The 27,055-nt window shown below is 57.8% G+C and overlaps 2 protein-coding genes across 5 annotated transcripts; both read right to left on the bottom strand.

Moving 5' to 3' along the window:
- Positions 1-170: 170 nt before the first annotated feature.
- Positions 171-12,148, bottom strand: LOC109376176 (laminin subunit beta-2). Of its 2 annotated transcripts, XM_019631982.1 has the most exons (33): positions 12,049-12,148; positions 11,876-11,961; positions 11,576-11,748; positions 11,356-11,491; positions 11,201-11,274; positions 10,617-10,805; positions 10,461-10,524; positions 10,025-10,227; positions 9,815-9,935; positions 9,294-9,482; positions 8,918-9,097; positions 8,683-8,795; positions 8,358-8,437; positions 8,136-8,268; positions 7,780-7,938; positions 7,575-7,702; positions 5,358-5,490; positions 4,962-5,154; positions 4,739-4,882; positions 4,298-4,529; positions 4,051-4,214; positions 3,745-3,969; positions 3,441-3,658; positions 3,233-3,329; positions 2,771-3,143; positions 2,493-2,677; positions 2,176-2,417; positions 1,748-2,096; positions 1,210-1,417; positions 991-1,132; positions 731-907; positions 480-639; positions 171-400 (listed from the first exon to the last, which is right to left on the bottom strand). In XM_019631982.1, the coding sequence occupies exons 2-33, from the start codon at positions 11,958-11,960 to the stop codon at positions 264-266; spliced, it is 5,406 nt and encodes a 1,801-aa protein (XP_019487527.1). In that variant the 5' UTR covers position 11,961; positions 12,049-12,148; the 3' UTR covers positions 171-263. The 2 variants fall into 2 exon arrangements, with proteins under 2 accessions (XP_019487527.1, XP_019487531.1); XM_019631986.1 differs by lacking the exons at positions 11,201-11,274; positions 11,576-11,748; positions 11,876-11,961; positions 12,049-12,148 and having other exon boundaries at positions 11,356-11,435.
- Positions 12,149-12,282: 134 nt separating this feature from the next.
- On the bottom strand, positions 12,283-27,005 carry LOC109376158 (laminin subunit beta-2-like). Of its 3 annotated transcripts, XM_019631957.1 has the most exons (33): positions 26,753-27,005; positions 26,452-26,633; positions 26,159-26,273; positions 26,005-26,078; positions 25,642-25,901; positions 24,040-24,592; positions 23,830-23,950; positions 23,564-23,752; positions 23,290-23,469; positions 23,046-23,158; positions 22,371-22,450; positions 22,130-22,286; positions 21,744-21,890; positions 21,429-21,587; positions 21,220-21,341; positions 20,813-20,933; positions 20,125-20,317; positions 19,889-20,032; positions 19,567-19,798; positions 19,324-19,487; positions 18,740-18,979; positions 18,429-18,649; positions 17,529-17,625; positions 16,710-17,091; positions 16,366-16,529; positions 15,931-16,187; positions 15,633-15,797; positions 15,381-15,519; positions 14,773-14,962; positions 14,552-14,693; positions 14,189-14,362; positions 13,829-13,985; positions 12,283-13,572 (listed from the first exon to the last, which is right to left on the bottom strand). In XM_019631957.1, exons 1-33 carry the CDS (start codon positions 26,754-26,756, stop codon positions 13,439-13,441), a joined length of 5,772 nt encoding a protein of 1,923 aa, XP_019487502.1. In that variant the 5' UTR covers positions 26,757-27,005; the 3' UTR covers positions 12,283-13,438. The 3 variants fall into 3 exon arrangements, with proteins under 3 accessions (XP_019487502.1, XP_019487511.1, XP_019487518.1); XM_019631966.1 differs by lacking the exons at positions 26,159-26,273; positions 26,452-26,633; positions 26,753-27,005 and having other exon boundaries at positions 24,040-24,239; positions 26,005-26,148; XM_019631973.1 differs by lacking the exons at positions 23,830-23,950; positions 24,040-24,592; positions 26,159-26,273; positions 26,452-26,633; positions 26,753-27,005 and having other exon boundaries at positions 26,005-26,148.
- Between the last annotated feature and the right edge of the window lie 50 nt (positions 27,006-27,055).

Raw genomic sequence — 27,055 nt, 5'->3', positions numbered from 1 at the left:
CGGCCACGGGTGGCCTAGCGCCGATTTGGTGACGCACTTCCGGCGGGAGCGGGCACGAACGGAGGAGGCGGGGCTCCGGTGCCTTGGCCTCGCCCCGGGCCTGTTGGAGGCAGCCTCCAGTTTCCCCCCAGAGACCCCACCATCCCCAAATCAGAGTCCAGACAACACAGTAGAGATTCACAACGGTTTATTGGGGGCCTTGCCAGGTTGGGAGCTATGTCATGCATAGGCAGTAACTCATGCGGGGCGGGGCTGGGCAGGGGTCACTGGCAGGTGTTGTAGATCTGGACCTGCAAGTTGATGGCTTGAAGCACGCTTCGCATCCTGGCCTCCAGCCCATCCAGCTGGGCAGCTTTACCCTCCAATGCTCGCTCGTTCTCCTCATAGGTGCCCTCCAGCTCTAGAAGGGGCAGGTCTCAGCTGAAGGATCTTATTCCCAAAGTCCCACATCTCAGGTTCCCACCCACCCTTATCCTCACCTTGCAGCCGCTGCAGCTTCTCCTGAGCAGCCTGCAACAATCTCCGAGCCTCATCCCGCAGTTGCTCTGCCCGCACCTGTGCAGCCAGCACACCTTCGGCCTTGCGTTCAACCAGGGCCTTCACTGTCTGGTATTGGTCACCTAGTGGGCCCTGCAGCAGCTGGGGATGTAGAAGGCAGGATCAGTGTGGTGGCCCCGTGGAGGCCTAGCCTCTACCCTCACCCCTTCTAGCTGGCTCTGCCTCAACCTACCTGCTCAGCCTCCCTGGCACGACTCTGGGCACTGCTGGCTGTTTCTTCAGCACTAGAGGCTGCCAGACTATTCCCTGCTCGTTTCAATTTCAGAGCCTCCAGGAGACCATTCAGTTGCTGAATCCGCTCACCTGCAGAGGTCATTGCCTGCTCTGCACCTGTCATCCTCTCCTGGACCTGCCATGGGTGAGCCCAGGGTTAAACAGGTCTATGAGGCATGCCCATAACTTTGCCCCACTGATGTCCCATAGAGACCACACCTGCTTCAGGGTCTGCTCTGTGTCTTGTGTGTTCACCACTGCCCCCTGGATAGCACCCTGAGCAGCACCCTGTGCCCGCTGGGCCTCCTCCAGTGCCGCCTGTACTGTTTCTGCCTTCTGTTTCTCACTCTCAGCCCGGCTCCTGGGGAAGAGAGGGAATCAGGGCCTGCAAGCATCATGACCAGGTGCCAAGGACGGGGGCCAGGGTTGGGATCAGACCGTGCCCTCTGTGCATCCTCTAGTAGCTGCTCCGCCCGTCGCACATCTCCAATAGTACGCGCCAGGATTGCGTCCACATCCGCCAGGCTCCGGACCCGCTCTGCAATCTCGCCAGCCAGGTGCTGGATCTGCTCAGGTGATGCTGGGATGGAGAGCTCTAGCACCCGTGTGGCCACCATCTCAATGCTATCGGGATCAGCCCCCTCCTCTATGGGGACACAGGCAAGGGCTTAGGGACACATTCTTCAACATGTGTACAGGGACACAATCTTGGGGTATGGACTCAGAAACTGCACATGTGATATGGGTTTGCTAGTAGGCATACAGATATAACCACGAGGACAGGGACAATATCTGGAGCACAGACTCAGGATCATGGACTTGAGGGACACATATAGGCAAGGACTTAGGGGCCAGACATGGAGTCATAAACACAGGTCCAGTGCAGGCCCTGACCAAGTATGAACCCAGGGACACAACATATGAACACAGACACAGGGGAAACAACCACATGGCCTGCGCCACACGGGAGGCTCACGGCTCAGGAAGTCCTTCACACTCTGGATAAGTTCCCGCAGTTCCTGGTTGGCCTGCTCCACCTGTCCCCTGGTAGCGTTAGCCTTGTCCAGGGCTGCCTGGGCCCGCTGCTGTGCCTCGCCTGCCTGTCGACGGGTCTCTGCCACCTGGCTGAGGATGCCACCACCTTCTGCCAGCGCCTGCTGCAGCTCTGCCTGTGTATGCCGGGCCCGACCCAGTGCCAGGTCTGCCATGGCTACTGCCCCATTGCAGCTGAGGCCCCCACAGCGGGGTTGCCCATCCTCGTCCCGACAGCCGGCACCCCCACAAGGGCTCGTAGCACAGGGTGCATCCCCCGGAGCCCCACATACCTGCCAAGCACAGAATAAGTCAGGGCCCTGTGGAAGGAATAGCCACACACAAATGTCCCACTCCATGCTTGTGCCTCACCAGTTCATTTATGCCTGTCAGGCTCAGGCTCTGGGCACGGGCAGAGAGCTCCTCCAGTGCCCGCTGGTTGGCCATGTACTTGCGGTTGAAGTCCTCCCTCTGGGTACCCATCAGCGCCTCGGTCCGGTGTCGGGTGCCTGCTGAGTTGCTCACAAGGCTGGGCACTGTCAGGGCCGATGTGTTGGCACGACGTTCTGCTTCTACAGACAGGCTGTGGGCATGGCGGATGCTGTCATAGGCACCTAAGTTGGGCAGAGAGGCAGGCAATCAGCTGAAGATCAGCCCTGGCCCACCTGCCTAGTTGGCCAACAACTCACCCAGGAAGTTTGAATGCTTCAGCAGGTCCAGATGCTGGTCAAGCTGCCGCAGTGTGAGATTAAGTGCCAACCCATCTCGCTCCAGACTGCTTAGTGCATGGTTGGCATTGAAGTTCTCATCCTGCACATTGGTCAGCTCTGCCTCCAGCTGGGTCAAGTGCTCAGTGGCCTCCCCGATTTGACGCCTGTGCCAGTGGGGAGGGAGATGTTTATAGAGGCTTTAGCCCTGGCATTGGGCCTCAGCCCCATCCCATCATGTATCTCAGGCCCATCCGCACCGCAGTTCCTCTGTGGACTCCACGAGCTGTGCAGTGGCAACAGCTGAGGCGTTGCGGGCACGCACAATCCCTTGCACAGTGCCCAGCTTCTCCTGTATGTGCCGGAAGCTGCTCTCAAAGGCACCCAGCACACCTGTCTGCTGCAGTTCCTGCACCCTCTGCTCCAGGCGCCGTGTATGAGCAGCCAAGTCCTGCACCACGCGGTCCCAGTCCCCGAAGCATGCATGGCAGGGGTGGCAGGCAGGAAAGACACCCGAGAAGCCACGGGCACACTGGTCACAGCGCACGCCAGATACGCCCGGGCGGCAGCTACAATGGCCTGTGGAGCGGTGACACTGAGGCGTGTCTATTCCACGAGGGTCACAATCACAGGCTGCAGGAAAGGGCAGACCATAGAGTTAGGGTGCCAGTGGAGCATCCTGGAAAGTCCCCCATCCACCCTGGGCCCGCTGGCTCACTTACCACGGCACTGCAACCCAGGGTCTCCCCAGTGGAGCTCCTGGCACTCAGAACAGGTTCGCCCACCGAAGCCAGCATAGCAGTGGCACTGGCCTGTAAACTAGAGAGGGAATAGAGCAGAGGTCAGAGCCTCAATCAAAGGCTGAGCCCTGGAGACTTGAGGCAGACAGCTGGCACCCTCTACCTAGGGATTCATGGGAGGGGCCCATACCTCATTGCAGGTGGGTCCTCTGGCTCGACTCGGGTGGCAGGCACAGGGCTGGCAGCCATGGCCACTGGTAAGATTCCAGAAGTTGGGGGCACAGCGGTCACAGGTAGGGCCCTGGACATTGGGGAGGCATGGGCACTGCCCACTGCTTGGGTCACAGTTGCACCGGTCAGTGGATAGGCACTGCTGGGGATCTGTGCCCAGCCGGTTGCAGGTGCAGCCTGTGCCAGCCAAAATGAGCACATTAATCAAGGGGGTCCGAGCAGCACAGCCCCACCCCAACCATCTTTTCCCCTCCCACACTCACGGTGACAGCTCTGTCGGGCAGCCTGCCCATGGAAGCCAGGCTTGCAGTGGGCACAGTGTGGCCCCTCTGTGTGGTGTAAGCAGCGCAGGCATTGCCCCGTGTGGGGATCACAGGCATCAGGGTCCGTGGGGTCAATGTTCCCACTGCACTCACATGGTTGGCACCGGCCGCCTGGCCTTGATGGGTCCCCAAAGTGCCCAGGGGCACAAGCTTCACATCGCAGCCCTGCCCACAGTCAGGGGGAAGGCGTGAGTGTTCGGCCCAGCTGCCCCATCCTGATCCCGTGCCTGTACTTTACCCACTCACCCGTGTAGCCTGCCCTGCAGTGGCACACCATCTGCTGGGAGTACCCATCCCGATGGCAAGATGTAGCAAAGTGCCGCCGGCTCCCGGGACCTTCAGGGCAGGGGCAGGGCCGGCACTGGCCCCCAAATGGCAGCCGTGGGTCCCCATGGAAGCCAGCAATGCATCTGCATGGAGAGGCAGGAAGAGATGTGTCATCCCTGAGGAGCCTGCCCTCCCACCAACCCACTCATAGCTGTTCCAGGCTCACCTTTCACAGTGCTCACCCCCTGTGTGATCACGGCAACCCAGGCAAGTGCCTGTGTGGGTGTCGCATTCATCTGCATGCCCATTGCAGACACATGGCCGGCAGCTAGGGAATCCCCACTGGCCACGCTGGCAGCGATCACAGCGAAGTCCAAAGGCACCAGCTCGGCAGGGGCACTGCCCACTGGTCCCTTCACAGAGGCCACTGAGCGCCCCCTCAGGGCTGCACTGGCAGGCTAGGGACAAGGCAGAGGCTGAGCCAGGGAGGGGCTTTGAGGGGAACTTCGGTGGGGTCAGAGTGGGAAGGTCAGGGAATGGCAGAGAACTTCAAGTAACCCAGGGCTGAGAGAATGGGGTCCATGCAGTTAGAGGAAGGAAGAAGGAGAGCCAGAAAGAGGAGGTAGAACGGCCATGGGCAGGAGGAGAAGAAGGGGCAGACAAGTACCTTGACAGCCTGTGGGGCCAAAGCCATAGTAGCCAGGAGCACAAAGGTCACAGCGGCGCCCAACCACTGCAGGTTTGCATAGGCACTGACCACCATGGGGGTTGCACTCAGAACTCAGTGAGCCCTGGGGGTCACACTGACAGGCTGTGGGGAGTGGGCATAGGGCCAAGTTAGGCTGGACCCCCACACCTCTGCCCTGCCAACCCACATCACAGACACTCACGCAGGGCACCGTTGTAGAGCAGGGAGGACAGGCTGATGAGGAGGGGGGCACAGGCCTCAGAGGCAAGGGTCTTGCTGGGCACCAGGCCCTCCTCGTGGCAGCGGTAGCGTTCAAAGGTGGCACGACGCTCCAAGGCCGCAGCATCGCCTCCACTAAACATCTCCAGCACCAGGACACGGGGCAGCAGCACCAGCTGAAGAGATGAGCAAGGAAGAGTGAGGTGCAGACCCGGGGTTATATTGGTACTGCCAGAGCATTTAGCTTAGCACCACCACAGGCCTGCCTCTTCTGTCACACACTCTTCCTATCCAGCCACTATAGGTCCCACCCCACAGGCCCTGCCATCTTGGTCAGGCCCTGCCATCTTGGTTGGTGTGAGGAGAGAGGATTGTTCACCGAGTCAATGAGCAGGCTGGGTCCTGGATAAGAGGCCTCAGGCTGGGCGCTTCCCCCTGTTCTCAACAGCTTCAGGTGCAGCTTGTAGGAGACGCCAGGCTCGAGGCAGACAGGTCTGGAAAGCACCATGTACCTGGGAGGAGGTGAGGACAGGCATGGGGGTCACCCAGGGTCCCTGTACCCATCACCGTGGGCCTCCCTCAACCCACACATAGCAACCAAACCATCGGCCAGGCCAACAGACAGCTGGACAGCCTGGCAGAGAATCTGTACAGAAGATTCCCGCAAACTGCCTCACGGGAATCACACACCTGTGCAGACCAGTCTCCCTGAAAACACTCCACACAACCTTGCCATCCACGGTGCTTCCCTGGCACAAATACTTGCCAATTTTTCCTCAGTGGCCTTCCTCTGACCTCGATCTCCAATCTCCAATCTCTGCTCTTCGCCAAGACTGCATCACCCCCCCCACCCCCCCCAACTCCAGGTCATTCCCATCAGTTTGCAAACCCATGCTGGGGTTCTTTTCTCCCCCCTGAAAAAAATCTTCCCTTAATCCCTTCGGTTTCCCGCTATGTGCTGCCTTGTTGCTCTCCTGCCCCACAAATGCGTAAAATTTGACTATAGTCACTGCCTCCCCTCTCTAGCCTCTCACTCCAGGGGAGCTTTTGCACAATCACGCCATGGAGACAGCCTGTGCTGAGGTCACTAATGACCTCTGTGCAGCCAAACCCAGCGGCCACTTATCTATTCTTATCTGCCCCAGCATTCAGCAGCATGCAATGAGATCAGTGCACCTTCCATGCTGAGACACTCTTCTCTTCTCTGGGATCCTGTCCACACTCCTGATTTCGCCCCTCCCCCCCAGCTCCTCCTTCTCTACTGGCCTCTAACACTAGATCAGGGGTCGGCAAACTTTTGAGACAGAAGAGCCAATCCTGTCCCTCACAACAATTTAAAAATTATTCGAGAGCCATAAAACAAATGAAATCACCATTATGTGAATAATATCCTTTAAAAATTATAAATGAGGGCAAGCCGAGTGGCTCAGTTGGTTAAGAGCTCGCTCAAGAGTGCGAGCTCTGAGCAACAGGGTCACCAGTTCGATTCCTGGCCCGAGCTGAGCTGCTGCTGAGCTGCCAACGGGTGGCAGGATGGCTCAGCTAAAAAAAAAAAAAAAAAAGAAACTTATAAATGAAACTATGATAGTTTTATTTTCATTTTCCATTTTACTTCAGAGCCACATGTACGTACCCAAACAGCCACATATGGCTCGCGGGCCACAGTTTGCCGACCCCTGATCTAGACCCACCTCTTTAGTGACAAGTCCCAAATTTTTGTCTCCAACTTGAGCCCTCCCCGTAATTCCAGACACAGAAATCCAATCTTCCGCTGGCCTTTTCCCCCATGTCTGTGCATCTCAGAACTGTTCCTCCTATGTCTCCATCTTAATTAAGAGCCCCATCCCCACCCAGATGGCAAAACCAAAAGCCCTAGAGTCACCTGTCTACTTTCTCTCCCTTTCCTACATGCCTAAGCCATCAGTTCTGCCACTAGAACCCTCTGGAACCTTTCTTTTCTTGCCACCTCTATTGCTACACCACTGTCTAATCCACCGTCATTTGGCTAACTCAGTACAGTAGCGTCCAGCAGATCTTCCAGCTTTCACCTTGACCCCTTTAAGCCTATAAGTCTATTCTCCACTCAGCAACTAGAGGGATCTTTGTTAACTACAAGTCACAGTTGGCAAAACGTCTATAATGGGTACAGCCAGGTTGATTATGCTATTATTCTCTCTGCTTCTGTGTATGTTTGAATATTTACATGATAAAAAGTTTAAAAAGTGATGAAAAAAGATACATGAAACAAATACCACGCACAATGTAATAACACAGTAATCAGACCAGTCACATCTTTGCTCAGAGTGTACTGATGCCCTCCCTTCCTTCCGTGGGCACTCCCCATAGTGATGCTGGATGGTTTCCCATTAGTTCCTGCCTTGGCCTCTGAAACTTAAAGAGAGCAAGCCTTGTTCTGTCTACTCTCTTCCTCTGACCAGTGCCATGCCCAACCGCACCTGGCAAACAGTACTTAGGAGGAGGCACTTGAAGGAAGGGACAGATAAACGAGAGGTGGAGTCTTCCAAGTATCCTTCAAGGAGCTTAGGGCCGACCCACAACCCTCCACCATTGTAGGTGCTACCATTAGTGCCCTCACCTGGTGTCTGTTTGCAGAGTCCCTGGGATGCGGTCGTCCTTGGGCAACACATGCCCACACACGCTGTGGGCAGACACAGGCCCTGGGCGCTGCACGGTCAGTTCTATCTCTGCCCATTGCTCAGGGACCTGGGGGAATCAGATGATGGAGGAGATGCTCCCACACCCAGAGGTTCAGCTCTGCGTTAGGTGTCACAGGGTCTGACCTGGGGCTCCAAGCGCAGCAGCAGGTCGTAATCCATAGCTCTTGGTACAGAGGCCACCAGGAATTCCAGTGCCTGGCCTTCCCGCAGCCTAACGAGGCCCCGGCCTGTCCAGGATGGAGTTCCCCCGGGGGTCGCCACGCGTTCCACCACATCAAGCACCTGGGAGGAGATGTGGCTATGGGAGGGGATTCAGGCGAGGTACCACCTCTTTTGCCACAGCCTGTCCCCAAACCCCAGCTGTTCAGCTGAGGCCCTGCCCAAAGCCATACACCCTCCCCACACAAGGCACTGCCCATAACCCGGCCTTTCCAGCTATAGTCACACCCATGACCTGCCCTCCAACACTGCCCCCCTACCTGACCTCGGGTGTCCTCAGCTTCCCACATTAGGTGGTCAAGGAAGGGCCGGTAGTAGCCAGGCTGTACCTGCTCACAGCGTCGCCCCACCATGTGCTGGCGGCAGCGGCACTGTCCCGTGGCCTCATCGCATCTGGGGAGAGCACAGTTACTCAAGAAGGAACCCTTATCCTGCCCAGGATCTTCTCCCACTCCTCCCCGAGTCCCTTATATAGCACTCACTGGGGATTCAAGGCGCCACCCACATCACAATCACACAGACGGCAGCCGAGCAGGTCATGGCTCAGGCCCCAGTGGCCAGGCTGTGGGAGAAGAGGTTACTGGGAGCCAGAAACAGACCCCCTTGCCACCCAGCAGGGAATTCAATGATGTTCTCTTAGCCTCTACCACCCCTTGGTGAAAAGTGGCTCCCAGTCTTGGGGCCTCCCAGCCAGGACTGAACCTTAAGCTCTCAGCACCCACCCCGTGGTGCATGGACACTACCCCTTTGCCCTGTGCTCTGAGGATAAGTGCTGGGCCCCATAACCCCAGCCTTCTCCAGTCGCACCAGGCAGCGGTTGCAGCCACGTCCAGTCACTAGACGCTTGCAGAAACAGGTTCCACTGTTGGGGTCACAAGGAGTGCCCCCAGGAACTGTGCCCCGTGCGTCACACTGACACCCTGGAGGGGAAGGAGATCCATCAGCATTTTGGGGAGCTGTGGCAGTGCTTGCGTTCAGTGGGGTCAAGAGTAAGAAGTCAAGGGTTAAGGTCAGCACAGAAGTTAGGGCGGGAAACACATACGCTGGCAGCCTACAGGATCACTTGCACTGAGCCCAAAGTAGCCATCACGGCATAGCTGGCAGCGAGAGCCCACCACATGTTCTTTGCAGCGACATTGGCCTGAAACCAAGCCCAGTGCAGGATCATCATGGGGATCACATCGACCACCATCTTGGGAACCCATGGGGTCACAATCACAGGCTGAGGGCAAGAAGAGGTACAAGGTCACCATATCTCAACTAGTCCAGCACCAGTCATCTCCCAAGTCCTCCCCTCCCCCGGATTCCCAGTCTGACTCCACCCTATGCTCCCTACCCCAAATCTCTACAACCTGGACAGCAGTCTGGTTCTCCAACTCCTACCCCAGGTTTACCCCAGTGCCCAATCCCAGCCTCACCGCGGCACACGGCTGGGTCCCGCAGGTCCTTGGTTGGGTCACGGTAGAAGAAGGGTCGGCAGACCTCACAGTGGCGCCCAGCTGTGTTGTGCTGACATCCATCACACACACCTCCACTCATGTTGCCAGATGCCAGGTATATGGCCATGTCGAAGTGGCAGCTATGGGCGTGCCCATGGCACTCACACTCTTGGGGAGGGGAGGGAAGGGCAGGGCAAAGGCCTCTTGAAGGACCATATCCCAAGGGTAAGTGGCGTAGGGGGCCCCATTGCCACCTTAGGTCGCTGCCATAAGCCAGGATTTGGGGTGGGGGCTCATGGGCTTTATGGCTTCAGCACCACATTGGGTCCCTCCCCGGGCAGATTGTGGAGGAGCGTTGAGGGAGCCCAGGGGCATCAAGGCCTGGATACCCTTCAGACACAGCCTAGATGTTAGAGGCCTGACCAGCCAGCTCTAGGGTCTACCTAGGGCACAACCAGGCCACAGAATTCTGGGGCTATGGGGACCAGGGTCTCACTCACTCCTGCAGGCATGACTGTGGCCATCCTCGGCTGGATGCCAGGGCAGATCATGATGGAAATCCTGACACTGCTCACAATTGAGGCCACGAGTGTTGTGTTTGCACATGCATGCCCCATGAACCTAGAAGGGTAGGCAGGCACATGGTCAGCACTGTCCAGCCATGCCTGCTCCTACCCCCAGCCCTACTCCAGCCAGCTGAAGCCCCTCACCATGCCCTCAGCATGGGCTGGTGCTCCTGGGGCGGGTGCACACTGTGAGGCGTGTCCATAGCAGAAGCAGTTGCCACGCACAACCAACTCGTAGAGGGCATAATAGTACTTCTCGCGGATTTCCCGCCGTGGGTCAAGCAGGTTGTCCCCCAGCGTGTGTAGCCGTGTCAAGTTCACCCGTAGATTAGTGATCTTCAGCAGGTCTAAGTGGGGGGAAAGTGTTGGAGGCCAGTTGGCCAGGCAGGCTCTTGTTGCCCCATACCCACCCAGGGTCTGCAGCTGCCAAGGTCACCTTGGAAGACCTCCTGTCTACTGCTATATGAGCTAAATTGGACTTGGCACCTGCCCTAGGAAGCACCCAAAATAGCTACCGAGGCCCCAAATAGTCACCAGCCGGACACTGGGACTACGCCAACATAAAGGGTGGAATACTCACTCTGGATCCGTGGGCTATAGGGGTCTGGGATAGGGATGGCAGGGTCCAGCACACGATAGATGACCTAGAGGAGCGTGGAGTCATTAGAGACACCAGACCCTGCCTTAGGGCCATCAATCCCCCTTTCCTGCACCAAGTCCAGATCCCAGCCCTCACCTCGCCTTCAGTGGATGGCTCGATCTCTGAGTAACGGGACTCACAGACTACATCATCCCAGTGCCGTGGGGGGGCCAGTGGGACTCCTGGGAAATCAGCCCCACAGTCATAGGAGAAATATCGGTATACATGCCAGGTGCGTCCAAAGTCTGCTGAGCGCTCCACCAGCATGGCAGCAGGACGAAATGTCTGGGTGGGGAGCATGGCTGATCAGCGGCACCAGGACCCAAGCCCAGCTGAGGCCCATCGAAAGCCCTGCTCAGCTGGGACCTGCCCTCAAGCAGCTCACAGACAGATGGGGGTGACCAGTGGAAGCCAAGCAATGATCAGGAAGGGTAGCCACCTCTAGTGGGGAGGCTCAGGGGTCATGAGATCCAGGGAGGCAGCACTTAACCCAGCCTGGGATTGGGGTAGCATGTGAAAAGGTCTCGAGGCAAAAGGCAATAGAAGGTGTGGGAGATGAAGGAGCCTCCCACGCACAGCCTATGAGCTCAGCGGGACTGGGCTAAGGAGCTGGGACTCTATTCAGGGGCAATGGGGAGCCTAGCAGGAGGATTCAAGCAGGCTCCCAGACATGCCGGCACCTTGAAGGTCATAATGAGGTGCGTGAAATGGAACTCAGCCTCCAAGTCCAGCTGGATGGTGACCACAGGGACACCTGGGGCAGGAGTTGGAGGTCAGGGACTTGAGGATACTGGTGGGCAGCCCTGCTCACCCCACGCCCCACACATGGCCTCACCATTCTCTGACTGCCACCAGGCTGTCCGGCGCTGTGGTGCAAAGCTGGTAACTACATTCTGGATGCGATGGCTGTTTGGGTTGTCTCTAGCAGAGAAGGGGTGCCTGGAGTCACACAGGAAGCACTTCTTCTCATCCTGGGTTGGGTCATGGTCAGGGTCAGGGCCTCAGCCAGTACCAGTCCCACACTGACTCAGCCCCCCACCCACTCCCAGACGCACCTGCAGGTGACTAACGATGCAGTAGGGCTGGGGGCCATGCAAGCCACAGGTGGATGAGGCAGTCAGTTTGTCAGCGCGACCCACCAGCAGATCACCGGTGGCGGGGTAGCAGCTTCCCCGAGAACAGCCCGGCACATCAGGGACCTGAGCCTGCGCCAGTGCGGTGGCCAGCACTGGGAACAGTGGATCAGCAGGTTCTGCTATGCTCCCACCCCCAGCACCCTGTAGCCCCAGTAGCCGGCTATCCCAGGGCTCACCATCACATCCCAAGACCCCCAGACCTTCACCAGGCCCTCTCACCGCTCAGCAGCAGGCCCACTCGAAGCTCCCAGGGCCCAGACTGTCCCCGCGGGTCCCTCCCTTGTTCCCCTGTGGCCCACTCCATCCTAAAGAGGAAGGGAATCAGGATGAGGAAGGATGAGAGGTCTGGGGCCCATGCCCACCCACCCCCTCACTTGAGGTCCCATGCTGACCCTGCCCGTGAGGGTCCTTGGTTGCGTCCCCACTTAGTCCAGTGTCGGTCTGGCGGTCCCTCCACTTGCTGGTAGTCTGGCGACTTTGAGCAAAGTTGGGAAGCATGGCAGGAAGGAAAGCGTGGAGTGGATCACGGGCAGGAGTGCAACATCGTGTAGCGCGGTCCCCCTCCGCCTCCGAAAACGACCCTCACTCTAGAAACCAGACCCAGACCAGCTCACCTACAAATCTTTATTGGGCCCCCATGCCCAGACCTCTGCAGAACAAGGAGAAGGTAGGGGTTTGGGGCTTTAGGCCACAAGTTAGGAGGCAAACCAAGTGGGGGCGCCATGGCATGAGCAAAGTTGATCTTTGAGACGTCCAACAGCCCATGGAAGCTAACCTTTGTCCCCAGGGTCATGGGTGCTGTGGCATTCATCAGCAACTAAGCATTCAGTCCCAGGACTCCAGCATCAGCGGGGAGTGGGAGGGCCTACGCGGGGGCATCAAGCACCTCTATTCCGGAATTTGGGAAGCTTTAGGACACCCTACCCAAGGGACAGGGAAAATGGGGGTAGGAAGAAAGATGGAGAAAGGCCATCCCCTGCCCGAGGCATGGCTCCAGGGGTCTCCGCCTCCCTCAGTCACTACAGTAAGTAAGCACGAGAAGGGCAGTCTCAGTCTCCCGGTAAGAAAATGGGTGCTGCGCTGCCGACAACAGACCTACAGAGAAGCAGTGAGTGGATCCAGATCTCATAGCTAGTTATCCGCTCCGGACCTTCTGGCCTGCCGGGAGCTCTGAAGCCCGGGCTTGGAATGCGGGCTGCCGGCGATCGCCTGCCCCACCCAGGCCCCTGGGAGGGCGGCTAGGACCTAGTACTCCGAGGCTCTGTGTAGGGCCAGGTCAGGCTGGCTCTGTGGGGCTGGGTGCAGAGTACCCAGAGCTGTGGACTCAGGGGAGAAAGCTGGGGTTCTTCAGGGGACGAGTCACCTGGCTTCACAAGGAGAGTCTGGGTAGGGGGTCAGTCAATCCGCTGGACTTTCAGGGTCTTTGAGAGTTACTGATTTTCTGGAGTAGGGGTCCCCAGTCACCCTGGGGGTCATGTGGTCAACCTGGGGGGCTCAGGGATACTACAGGTGACTCAGAATTTTACATCACTCAGAGATAAGGAACTATCAGGGTCAGGGTCACTAGATGGCCTCAGAGAGTTTTACATGATCTCTCTGGTTTCTTAAGGTCAGAGGGCCACTGAAGGACATCGTGGGGTAACATGGGGGTCACTCAGGGTAAGCAAGCACTCAATGGGGTCTGTGGTCTCTCAAGGTCAGGAGATTCTTGGGTCACTCTGGGGTCACTTTGAGTCACCCAGGTAGTCCCAGGGCCCCTCTTTTTGGCATCCATAGACAGCATCAGCAGGTTGCATACGCGATGGCCCACAGCTGCATGTGCTCGAGCAGCTCTGCTGCCCGCTGCTCCAGGGCCCACAGGACGGCCACCTTCTTGCCCAGTGCCTGCTGGTTCTGCACCAGGCGGCGCTCCAACCCTGGAGATTAGTCATCTGAGCCAGGCTCTGACCTCTGACCTTGGTCCTCATCTCTGTCATGACCCTGACTCTGACCCCATCCCTAAAAGAGCTCTAACCCTAATATACATTGGACCTCCTGTTCTGAACTTTGACCCCAGCCCTGTTCCCTATGTGACTCTGGACCTGGCCTGGACCCAGCCCTGACCCTCCCACACCATCCCTGTTGTGACCCTGCCCCACCCAGTCCCCACCCGACCAAGGCCCAGCTACACACCCTCCAGGCGGCTCCAGCTGTTCTGCACTCGCTTCAGAAGTTCTTGGGCCTCAGCTCGTGTTCGCTGTACCCTCTTTTCAGCATCCTGCACCATAGCCATCAGGCTGTACGTGCCCTCCTGCAACTCCGCCACACCTAACCGGGCCACCTGCAACTCCTAGAGCAGGACTGGACCTGAAACCCCACCCCACCTAGACCCTGCTATCCCAAACACATTGTTGACTAAGGTTCCTGGGGGGCAGGGGGTCTTGAAACTGAGACCCCGCCTCAGCCCAGTATAGCCCAGTCCCCACCTTAACTCCATTTCACCCTGTTCCAGAGGGGTCCCTGCGACCCCGATATCTACTGTTCCAACCTCACCTTGCCCAGGCCCCCAGCCAAGCCCATGGCATATGCTGCACGCTCCTCTGCCTCCTGGGCCTGCCGCTGACTCAATGCCAAACGAGTCCTGAGAGCTACAGCTGCCCTGGACTGAAGCCCCAGGGTCGGGGTCACATCCACTGCCAGTGTCATCCGGGCTAGGTGCCCTGCCACCTGAGGCAAAGGTCAGGGGATCACACGGAGGTCACGGCAGGGCAGCAACTAAGTAGAATGTTCACATGGTCAGGGTATTTAGTAGCATCATGGGATCACAGTGGGTCAAGGACCTCAAAGGGAGAATGGGGCCACAGCAGCCACTGAACAAGAGGTACAAGGGAGCTGAGGGGTACGGTGGGGTATCACCTCCTGTACACTGGCCTCCAGGCCTCCGAGTGTCTGTTTCACCACCTGCAGCCCTTGCTCTGCAGCTCTTGCATGAGTTCCCGCCTTAGCCAGCACACCCTGAACATCCAGCGCTTGGCCCTGGGTCCTGGCGGTACTCTCCCTGAAGGGTGCAGATGATCAGGCAGGCATCCCTTTCCTCCCCACCCTCTGACTTCTACCTCCACCATCTGGCCCTTCACCTGGTCTGCTGTGCCTGACGGAGAACACCTTCAGCTCTGGGAAGCTCCTGGCCTCCGGCATCTTGTGCAAGGAGGGTGCCCTGGATCTGATCCAGCAGAAGGGCAATGCCTGCTGCCCCACCCTGAGGGAGGGGCACTGCCAGCACACGCCATGCCACCAGCTCCACACTCTTAGCATCTGCACCTTCATCTGTGGGGATGAGGGTAGGGGTCTTGGATGTGAATTCTGATCCCTGACCCAACAGACCCTGACCCTAACTTCTTTCTCACTGACCCTGCCTCTGACATGACTACATGGTGTGCTGGAGGCTTACAAGAGACAATTGTTACATTTTCAGGAGTTCTGTGAACCAGATGTTAAATGGTAGATAGACTAATTGGCCATGGTGTGATTACTTACATTATGGAAACTGACAAACACTAATCAGTTCCTCCTCTGACCCCCAGACAGTTTTTAAACATTTACCAGTGCACTAATGCTCCCACCTGACCCCTGGTCAGCCCTCCTGTGTAGTCCTTATTCTGGAAGGAGTGTCATAGCAGTGACCTGGATACCTGCCTGCCCCTACCCTCAGCTGTGAACAGACACACAACAAGCAGAAATGTACCCAAGAGGAAACGCTGGATGATATGCACAGTTGCCTGCACAGGGACCGTGGTGGCCACACCCCAGGGCCCCCTTGCACGATGCCACATCTCCTGAGCCTGGATTCCCGTGGAGCTTGCTGTGGCCTGGATTTGCTGCAGCTGGTAGGGATGGCTCAGATGTGGGATGTGTCTCCTGCAACCCCATGGCCAAGCCATGGTCCCCTGTGACCGCCCCCCCATAGCTCCCATCTGTGGCCCCCATGGCTTTGTACCAGTTGTTGATGCTGCTCCAAGGCTGTGATTGCTATGTCCAGGCTATAGGAGGAGTTACTGGAGGCAACCAGAGCCCACTGGGCAATGGGCAGGGTCCCAGGGCAAGAGGGAATACCACAGGGTAGAGGAACACAGGCCAGCCCAGATCCCTGACCCCTGCATTCCTGCAAACGAGATAGGGGATCCAGAATGCACATCTCAGATTCCCTTTTGCCTGTTGCCCTACACCCAGGTTACTCCTAGGAGAGAGGCCTCGCCTTGGCAAAGCTCCCCACAGTGATCCATATCTCCACCCACCACTCCAGCTTTGACTAGGAGTCCCAGAAGCTGTGGGCGCAGCATCTGGACCCTGTCGACCAGTCCCTTCAGTTTCAACTCCCACATAGCTGTCCCTATAGGCTGGGCTGTCTCCCGTAGCAGCTGCTCCGTCCGCCGTCGGGCCTCTCGGGCCTGTCCCAGGATGCTGTCTGGTTCTCCAAGTGTGGCCACCATCTGGGCTCCAAGCATGGCCTCTTGGGAAAGCAGGGAAGCTGAAGAGATCTGGGCCTCAGCATCTGCAGAAGATGAGAGGGATGGACAGAGGGGTGGCTTAGGGCTCCACTGGCTGGGGCAGGGCCAATCAACCTCCTGGGTCCCCCAGATATGTAAGCAAGGGTGCCTGGTCCCCTCCTCCTGACCCAGCATAGCCCTTGTTCTCTCCCGCTGCCCACCCACATGCCCATATGGCCTCACCTTGGACTCTGGTGACCCTCTTGGGCCAGGCCAAGCCCTTCACACAGTCTAGCTCCCGGGATAATTCTTCCAGACGTTCACATTGCCCCCTAACCCACAGCTCTGTTTCTGCCACAACCTGTCCTGTGGCCCACAGTGTCTGCGCCAGAGTAGTCATTTCCCTCCTGTAGGAAGAAGGAGCATCAGCATGGCTAGAGATGTCCTCTCCTCCATGATTTCTCACTCAAGAAAACCCACCTGACTTCCAGACCCAGGACTCGGACAGGCCAACCTGTGACCCTCTGAATCCCTGATTCTGAGAAGCTAGCTAGAGACCTCCTCCCTACAGACACCAGGCCCCTTGCCTGAATCCAGCTATCCACTCTGTAAGTTGCTGCAGGGTTCCCACAGTGGGTGAAGGAGATCCCAGGAGCGTCTGTGCCTGCTGGAGTACCCCCTCCAGGGCCTGCAGGTGTCTGCCTTGGCCCCTAGCACCCCAGCCAGGCATCCCCTGGCATAGGGCGGCCACCGCTTGGGCCACGGCTTCCACCTGCAGCTGGAGCAGAGCCAGGCGATGGTCCCAGGAGGTGAAACAGGTAGGGCAGGACGTGCAGTGTGGGAAGCCACCTCTGGAGCCACGGGCACATGCCTGGCACCTCGGCCCTGAGATGCCCTCTCTACAGAAGCAGGCACCTGTGTATGGGTCACAGCTGGGCGAGATGGAGCCCTGTGGGTCGCAGGCACAGGCTGTGGGGGAGAGACAGGGTCAGGGCAAGGAGAAGGCAGCACTCACCCTCGCCTAAACCACTGCTCAGATCTGCCGTGTGCCCTGGCATCTACCCTGGCCAGAGAGGCCATAGTGCATGGCAGCCTTTGGGCAGAAAAACAGCACAGGGATGCAGAGGCTCTAAGTCCAGTCAGGGGTCAACTAGGGTCAAGGGCTGAGAGGCAGGGTCAGGAAAAAGCCACCAATGTGTCCTCTGCAAGCATACCCCACCTGGTTTTGCCAACACTGTTTCCCTTCAGCTGTTTTCACAAGTCTTTCTTGAAGTTTTGGAGCAAACAGTGATCAGCATGCTGTGGTCTCCCTCAGGAGAACCCCACGCTCCCCTGCTACTCCACACCCAGTGGCCCCTTCAGGGCAGCCTCACCCATGGTGGTGGTTCACGTGCGCGCCCCCTCACCTCTGCACTCCTGCTCCGGGTCACCCCAGTACCCATCCTGACACCGAGAGCACGTGCGGCCCCCAAATCCTGCCTGGCAGGGGCACTGACCCGTGACCTGAGGGAAAAGCATGCAGGCCCGTCAGCAGGAACAAAAAGGCTCCTCTGGGAGATGGAGAAGACATGAGTGCTCAGAGGCAGCACACACACGCCCAAGCACACCGTCCTGTCCTCAGAGCCCTGCTCCAGCTACAGGCACACCCACACCTGCACTTGGCTGAGGGCGTCTCCCTTCCTGCTTCCTTTGGCCTGACCCCCTTGGCTAGCCCCCACCTCCCCACTTTGCCAGCCTCACCTCCCATAGACCCTTTGGGTTCTCAACTTCTGACCTGCTGCCCTTTGCGCCTCTAGAACACCCCTTTGTCTCCATACACTTACCCATATGCCTCCTTCATCCCGACTCTCCCCCTCTCCTCACCAAGGACGCAAAAACACTTCAGGCCTCATCTCATTCTGTGGTCAACCATTCTCCTGGAAACATTTGTTTTCCATGGCCATCCATCTTTCCTGTACCAGCTCTCCATCCTAACCTTCTACCTGTGTCTCCTCAGCCTCCTTCCTAGCCCCCTGCAGCCCCCACCGCCATGTCCATTCTACTGGCCATTACCCACCCACGGTGGTTCACCTACACACTAATGCATGGCACATGCTGGCTCCTGTCTGCTCTCCCCGCCACTAGCTCATAGTTAATATCACCCAAGAGCAGAGATTTACAGGGCTGTTTGCAGCCACACATAACACCAGTGCTGGTGGTCACATGAACACTCACACCAGCCATAAGTTACACCCTGTTATAGGCACACGCCCATTCACTCATACCTGGCCACTACCACGTGCAATGTGCAACATGGGCTCACTTACCAGGTGACACACCAGCTGCAAACTGTGTTGGGCATGGCAGCTGCAGGGCTCGCAGCCCCGGGGACCCCCCAGGTTCCAGAAGAGGGGGGCACAGCGGCTACAGTCCCGCCCTAGTGTGTGGGGGCGGCACGGGCACTGCCCGCTGACCTGGTTGCAGAAGCAGGCTTCAGCCCCGGATGGGCACCTCGCAGGAACAGTGCCCCGGGGGTCACAGCTGCAGCCTAGGAATAGGAAGGGCTTCGCGGCAACAGAGGAAAGAGAACCTACCCACCCACTTGGGATGTCCCCACCCACCCCACCCACACACTCACGCCGGCAGCCTCCTGGGCGCAGGGCACTGCCATGGAAGCCAGGCCTGCAGTGGGCACAGCCTGGGCCATGGCTGTGGTGCAGACAGCGCTGGCAGTGCCCGCTGTGGGGGTCGCAGGCAGCAGGATCATGGGGATCAATATTGTTGTTGCATTGGCAGGGCCGGCATGGACTTCTTCTGGGGTCTCCTCCTGGCCAAGGGCGCCCAAAGTAGCCAGAGGAGCAGCGATCACAGCGGGGGCCTGGAGAGGATTGGGGTATGTGTGGATTGTCTCAGGTGTCTTTCCGTAACTTTGGGGACAAGGGGTCCCTTAAACACAGCCAGAAAGTCCAAGGTTTAGCCAGGAGAGCAGAGGACACAATAGCTAAGTTATGGCCCATCTTCCTGGCTTCCAAATTCCATGCCTGTAATTCCTCACATTTGACCCTCCCTCCCCCAAATGGGAATCCCTTGAGGAGAGGTGGTGCCCAGCCCGCCTGCAGCTCAACATACAGATGGCACTGGCAAAGATTTGCCTCGTAGACCCAACGGGATTATGAACAAGAGAGCATGTCCATGGGTTTGCCACTGCCAACCATGCCTCACCTGCATAGCCAGGTGCACAGAGGCACAGGACACGTCCACTTGCACTGTCCACATGGCAGGAAGTCCCGTGATAGAAGCCAGAGCCAGGGTGACCAGGACAGAGGCAGGGCCGGCACTGCTGGCCTGAGCCCAGGGTGGGGTCTCCATAGTAGCCGTCCAAACACCTGGGGGCAGTAGCATATGGAATGGGACCTGGCCCACTCATTCTAATTCCCACCCAACCCTTCCAGTGGCGATACTCACCTCTCACAGTGCCGGCCTGTTGTGGCTCCATGGCAGGCCTGGCAGACACCTGTAAGTGGGTGGCACAACTCAGCATGCCCATTACAGGCACAGGGCTGGCAGTGTGGGAAGTCCCATCGGCCAGGGAGGCAGCGATCACAGCGGCGACCAGCAAGGCCTGCCCGGCATGTACACTGCCCGCTCATAGGGTTACAGATGGCACTGGTGGCACCCTCGGAATGGCAGTGGCACTCTGTGGGGAATGACAGGGTGATTAAGCCATGCAGAGAAAGATGGCTGGGCCCAGACCCCACACGCACACCCACTGACCCTGAAGGCTCACCATTGCAGCCAGTGGGACCGAAGCCATATGTTCCAGGCATGCAGTGGTCACAGGTACGACCAATGATGTTAGGACGGCAGGGGCACTTCCCACCCAGAAGGGCACACTCGGTGCTCAGTGAACCTTGGGGGTGGCACTCACATGCTGGTAGGAAAAAGGGCATGATCAGATGAACCTCATGGTGCCTGCTGTAACCCCTATCCTGCAGCCCCCTCAAGCCAGGGGCACACACTCACGGAGGCCACCCCCATGGAGCAGAGCTGAGATGCTGCAGACAAGGCGGGTACAGGTCTCAGTCATGGTGCTGTAGAGGCCCGTCCTCGCTGCCTCCATGCAGCCCGCTTTGTGGAGCTCCTGCAAGCGCCCTGTGGCCCCAGGGTCCACGGATCTCAGCCCAGGCAACTCCTTTACCCGTGGCAGGAGCACAATCTGGTAGGAGGGTGGAGGGTGGCAGGCAGGGGGCAACGAGCCCAGCCCTGCTCACAAACACCTATTACTCTCATTTGCATTGGCCCTCACAACTCCTTCTGGCCCCTTTCTTGTTTCTCTTTTGAGTCTGTTTCTCCTTCCTCTCCAATGGCCCAATCTAGTCCAGGCCAAGCCACCTGTCTCATAGCAGCAGCCTTCTCCTAACAATCCATTTTCCCCATGTCTCTTCCCTGCTCAAGTCCCTTCCATGGCTCCCCACTGCCCCAGGAGAAAGATTAAGCCCCTCTCTTGGCCCACAGAGTCCTGTGAGGCCTGGCACCTGTCTATTCTCATCTTCTCCCCGGCATGTGTTTTTCTCGTCTGGGTCCCTCTCCGCCATGTCTCAGTCTTCTTGGTGCAACTCCAGACCTCTGAGACCCCCGTCCCCCAGCCCATATTGTTCTGCTGTGATTTGTTCTACCCCAAATGTGTGGGGGGGAGCCCCTAGGATCTCACCGAATCCAGAAGGATGGTGCCCCCCTCAGGCCTCCGCACCCCTTTGGTCCGCCACAGCCGCAGGGTCATGGAGTAGCGTGTTCCCGGTTCAAAGCAGAAAGGTCTGGGTAGAACGACAGCTCTGCAGGGAGAAGCGGAGAGAAGCAAGGGTGGGGTAAGGAGGTCATAATCATGTGGTCCCAGGGTGCCCCATTTCCGTTATGCAGTTATTGGGTCCAACATTTCACCATGTAAGCAATAGAAAATGACCAGTTTCTTAAATCCTGCTGTTTTAAATTAAGTCCCTGTTTCAATTGTTCTGATATGAGGATATTCCATACTGGGCATTTTCCACTTCATCTGGGGGTTGTTTCAAATGCGTTGGCAGAACAGGGTCTTGGTACTGGGAGTCACAGGGTCCTGCCTACCTGTGTGCATGGGTCAAGGCCGCCTGGAACAGCTGCTCTGAGGGCAGCAGATGGGCACAGCGGGCGCTGCTGGGCAGTGATTGGGCACGGACCCTGACTAATGCCTGCCAGTCTTCAGGTGCCTAGGGTAAGGGATCAGTAGTCATAGAAATATCCCTACTCACCACCCAGTACCACCCATCCACCTGCCTGGCACTCATGCCACTGACCTGGGTCTCATAGCGCAGGACGATGTCATACTCCAGGGCACGAGGCACGGTGGGAGCCAGCAGAGAGAGGCCAGCTCCATCAGCCACACGTGCAAAGTCCAAGCCAGTCCACAGTGCAGAGCCAGCTCCCGGATGCACGGGCACAGGCTCTCCTGGGGCCTGGATGTGAGACACAGACTCCCAGGCTCAGACCACTCCAGGAACTAGGACCCTCAAGACTTAGGTTCCCTTCCCTCAAGATCCCCAGGGTTTAGGCCCAGTCCCTCCTAAGACCCTAGGGACTGGTCACTCCATCCCACTCCTGAGACTCCTCACCTTGGGCAACTGGTGGCTGTAATGGGCCCGTCTAGCAGGGTGGAGGGCACATCGAGGGTCACGCTGTCTCCGAAGTCGGGGCCGGAGCCAACCAGGGGAGGTCCATGGGGCTTGTGTACAGTTGGGAGGAGCAGGCCAGGGGCCACCCTGGGGGCAAGTGGGATATCATTCTGGCTCTGTCCTCTCCTACACTGTCCTGGGAATATGGGCTCCGCCCAAGACACCAAACCTCTGACCACGCTGACACCCCCACCTGGACTTCCTCACCTTCTAACCCTGCCCAGACTCTTCTTCCAACTAGCTGTCTTTGGACACTCCCTCCTTCATCTGAGTGCCAAGGTCTGAGCCTTGATTTCCTCCTGCCCCTGCCTGTCCTGGACACTTACAGGCAGCTGGGAATCAGCTGGCTGGAGGCCCTGGCCAAACTCGGCTTCAGCAGTGGCCTGGTCAAGGGCGGCACAGAAGTGCCCAGATTGGAGTTCATGGCAGCGGCGGCCATGGAGATGGGGGCGGCACAGACACAGGCCCTCCCCTGTAGAACACCTGAGTGAGCATGGGAACAGGGAGGGGACAGAATCAACACCCAATTTTTGTCACTTGACCTACCCCCCAGGCCCTGCCTTGTACCTGTTGCTGTAGGCACCCCCAAAGTCACAGTCACAGGGCCGGCAGCCTAGAGGGTCACTGCTCAGACCCCAGAACTCGGGCTGTAAGAGAGAGTAGGTGGGTGAAGGACAGGAAGATCTGGACAGGGAGAGACGGGTCAGGGGCCTGGGAGGTCATATACTGGGACTGCCTGTTGCAGGAGGAAGGGGGCTGAGTACAGGGTTTGAATGCTCCTCTGCCTGAGGCTGAGAGGGGGAGAGGAGACCCAGGTGTACGCCTGCATGGCTTCATGGAGGGGAGGGGAGAGGCAAGAAGAGGAGGACACTGCCAGGGTTAAAACAGAAGTTAAACAAGGGATTTGTAATGTTTGAGGAAAGGCAAGACGGGCATGGAGTTGTTCCTTGGACTAAGTCCTCCTTCAAACACGTTTGCTGTGAAACGCCTTTCAACCCAGAGTGTAATATTGCTGGATCTCGTTTAATTGCGTTTCCTTCTTTTTCCAAAGCTCCCACCTGAGGGTATATGCTGGTTCAGCTAGCCAAGGTGCCACTGACCCAGTTGACCAGGTCAAGAAGTGGCACCACCTCATGTGCAAGGCTGTTTACAGTCGCACTGATTATAGCTTTATACCTGTCAGCTTCTAGAAGCTCAGTACCCAAGAGCAAGGTCAAATCAGGTCGGTTGGTCAAGGCTTACCAGACAACGGCTGCAGTCCCGTCCAGAGACAAAGCGTTTGCAATGACAGGCACCACTGGAAGGATCACAGGCATGAGTGCCAGGGACCCGGCCCCGGGGGTTGCACCTGCAGGCTAAGGCACAAGGCTCTCAGGGTGCAATGTGACTGCTGCAGGGGTAGGTGGGTGCATGTGTTTATCAGGGCAGTGATTGGGGGCAGAGCAAGGAGGACATGGGGTGGGGGTCCACTCTTAGGGTCACTCACGCTGGCAGCCCTCTGACTCAGTAAGGCTCAGGCCATAGTGATTGGGCCGGCAGGAGTCACAGCGCTGGCCCCAGACGTTTCCTTTGCAGCGACACTGCCCAGAGAGGAGGCCACGGATCTCATCTGTATGGGCATCACATAAACCACCTTCCAGGGCACCCACAGGGTCACAGTCACAGGCTGGATCAGGGGTCAGAGTGAGGACAGAGTTAGGTCAGAGGTCACCGTGGAGTGGAAGGATCTGCGGGGTCAGGGTTGGAATTGGAGGGCTCACGTTTGCAGGAGTGAAGGGAACGGGGATCTTCCCAGGGATCTCGGTGGAAGAAGGGCTGGCAGAGCTCACAGTGGCGCCCAGCTGTGTTATGCTGACATGCGTCACACACACCTCCACTCACATTGCCAGATGCCAGGTACAGGGCCATGTCAAAGTGACAACTGCGGGCATGCCCATGGCACTCACATTCTGGGGAAGAACAAGGGAGGTGGATATGAAGTGGGCTGACCCATGGCAAGTATGGCCTGGCAGAGTAGGGCACCTACCCTGGCAGGCGTGGGGGTGCCCAGGCTCTGCTGCGTGCCATGGGTGGTCCTGGTACAGGTCTTGGCAGCGCTCACAGTGGGTACCAGCTGTGTGGTGGCGGCAGACACAAAGGCCATGCACCTGGCAGGAAGGAGGGCAAGACGAGTCTGCCCCAGTTCCCCAGTTTGCCCACCCCACCAGCCATGGGATACCCCTCCCGCAGCGCTCACCATGCCTTCCACATTGGCTGGTGCCCCAGGAGTGGGCCTGCACTCAGAGGCATGGCCATGGCATAGGCAGCTGCCTTGGGCCACGAACTCATAGAGGGCGTAATAGTAGAAGGGGTGTCCCTTGAGGCCCCCCGGGGGCCTGTCACCCAGTGTGTGCAGTTTGGAGAAGTTCACACGGAGGTTAGTCACACGCAGGAGCTCTGGAGACACAGATTGTGAGACCTCATGTGCACTGGTCATCGTTCCTCTATGGCTGGGATGGAGGGGAAGGAATGGGGGCAGGGGGGGTCCCTCCCCTCTCCCCCTTTCCCTCTGCTCATTGCAGCCACCTTCTCCGGCACCCCTGCTGTGGGACTCCCCCACCCCTGATCCCTGGGCATACCATTTTTGGAATGACCACAGCCTCTTGTGCTGCTCCAGCTCTGATGTTGCTCCTGAGCTGAGACCTACACATCCTGCTACTTCCTGGACACCCCACTCTGGCATCTCTAGATATTTGAAACCTGCTTCCCCAGTGCAGTCAAGGATTCCATTCCCCGGCTCATCGTCCAAACTAGAAATCGACGTATCATCCAAGCCACATCAGGTATTATTAGCTTGTTTGCTTATTTGTCAACTGTCTCACTTTTATGTCAGCTCCAAGAAGACAGGAACCTTGTCTATCTGTTCCCCACTGAGCACTGCTCAGAAGATGCCTGGCACACAGTGGGGCTCAATGGGCACTTGTTGAATGTACAAGTGGACAGAGATGGGTCCAGGCCCCTCTTTCTGCTCCACAGCTTAAGTCAGTTACCAGGCCAAGTCTACTTCCTGTCTCTCTCCTTTGTCAGGTCTCCCCTTTCTCCTGATCAAAGGAACAAGCAACAGTTGCTTAGAGACCTAGTGTGGGAGTTCAGGGTGAGCAGTTGGTAATAACCAGTCAAGGTGGGTGGAGAATGTAGAGAAAAAGCTAGTTTGGGGTCTGTCCTCCTGCTGTGGACATTCATCATCCTGGCCTTGGCTCTGGGCTCCCCTGTGGGATTATGTTGATAGAGGTCAAGAGGCCACACCCAGAGACACCCCGGCGCCACTTCGAGGCAGCTGCAGGGATATAGGGCACTAACTAAGGCCAGGAAGGTGAATCAAGTGGGAGGGCAATGATGGGGACGGCGACGGAGGCTCACAAAGGGGAGAGTTGAGGTACAGTGACAGGAGCAAAAACATGAGCGACAGTGTTGGGGGCTGGTGTGGAGACCACAATGGGAGCAGTGATGGAGACAATGGGACCCCACAAAGGAGTTCAGTGATGGGGCAGAGGTGGAAACTGCTATTCATGCCAGTCCCTATGCACTGGGTACAGGTATGGGGAACGATGATGGGACAGAAATTGGGGCCATAGCAGGAACCACAGTAGAGGACCATGATGGGGCAGAGCTGGGGAACAATGCTGGGCAACTGAGCTGGCTTGCCTACCACCCTACTCCACACCCCCCGGCAGGACACCTCCCCCCAGAATCTGGCGGTCCTGGGAGTACAGGATTGGCTGTGGGGATGGTTACCCTGAATCTCGGGGTTGTTTGGGTTCTCCACCAGAATGGCTGGGTCCAGAGCTTTGAAAATTACCTGAGAGGAAGAAGCAAGCCTGAGCCTCTGGCTTCACCCCAGGGCCCGACCCCACTTCCTCTGGGCCTAACCTCGCCCTCCGTGGAAGGCTCAATGTCCGAGTAACGCTGGTCGCAGATGAGGTCATTAACACTGTGGCCAGGGGCAGGAGGGATCCCAGGAAAGAGGCCTGAGCAGTTGTGGGCAAAGTATCGGTACACGTGCCAGGAGTGGCCATGGTCCACTGAGCGCTCGATAAGCAGAGCTGCTGGGCGGAATGTCTGGGGACAGGAGAGGGTCCTTGGGTCACCACAGGCAAGAATCACTGGTGGCCATCAGGTTAGGAGGTACAGAGCAAACATTTAGGCTGGGGCACTGGGTCACCTTGAAAGTCATGATGAGATGGGTAAAGTAGAAGGCACCCTCTAGGTCTAGCTGGATGGTGACGTTCTCAACACCTGTAACCACAAGAACTGGTCAGTGACCAGGCCCTGACCTCAGACCCCAGACCCGCACACACGGACACCAGCACCCTCACCACTCTCTGCTTGCCACCAGGTCTTGTTGCCATCAGGACCACTCCGGGAGATCACATTCTCAATGCCATGGCCTCCCTTTCCCCGAGAGTCACAAAAGAAGCAATTCTCGGAGTCCTGGGGGAGTGCCCAAGGAGATAGATTAGGCAGGAGGTACATGGTCAGCCTCCCCACTCCAAAACTTCAAAGCATAGGCCTCTCCCTCTAGCGCCCAGCAATGACCTGAACTCCCACAGGGCAGAATGTCCCAGGAAAACTCAGATACCATGTCCAGAGCCGTCACCCTCCTCCCCACCTGTAGATGACTGACAATGCAGTATGGCTCAGGGCCTTGAAGTCCACAGGTCGATGAGGTTCGAAGGCTCTGGTTACGGCCAACAATCAGGTTGCCGGTGGGTGGGTAGCAGATGCCGCTTAAGCAGCCAGGAGGGGGAAGCAAGTCTGGCACCTCCTGGGCAATTGTTCTAGGTGCCTGGACTGGGAGGGACAGGGCCTGAGTAGAGATCCAAGGGGTACCCACCACCCCACCCCACAGGGAACCCTGGAAATCTCTCCTTCTCCTCTGGATGGCTCTCGGGAAAGAGCCAATCTCTCACCCATTTGTGGTGGCAGCAGTAGCAGCAGGACTGAAAGGAGGGGGCCTAGCCCAGCTGGGGGTCCTGGGTGGTGGGAGCTGGAATCAAGCCTGAGAGAGAAGATGCAGAGTGGGCCCCACACTGGGCTGCCCTTACAGAGCTGTGTGTTGCCTTCAGGTCATTCCCTTACTTACATGGTAGATGAAAGCAGGACTGTCAGAGGCAAGGCGCATGCAGAGTTGTAGGGCCACCACGCAGCTGGCAGCAAGGGAAACCCAATGGAGGCTGAACCCAGGGGAAGGATATTAGTAACAGCCACCAGAT

The sequence above is a fragment of the Hipposideros armiger genome, unplaced genomic scaffold (assembly GCF_001890085.2).
Source record: "Hipposideros armiger isolate ML-2016 unplaced genomic scaffold, ASM189008v1 scaffold_18, whole genome shotgun sequence".
NCBI classification, from domain to species: Eukaryota; Metazoa; Chordata; class Mammalia; order Chiroptera; family Hipposideridae; genus Hipposideros; species Hipposideros armiger.
Note: the sequence above shows the minus strand (reverse complement) of the source record. Positions and strands in the feature narration are given on the sequence as shown.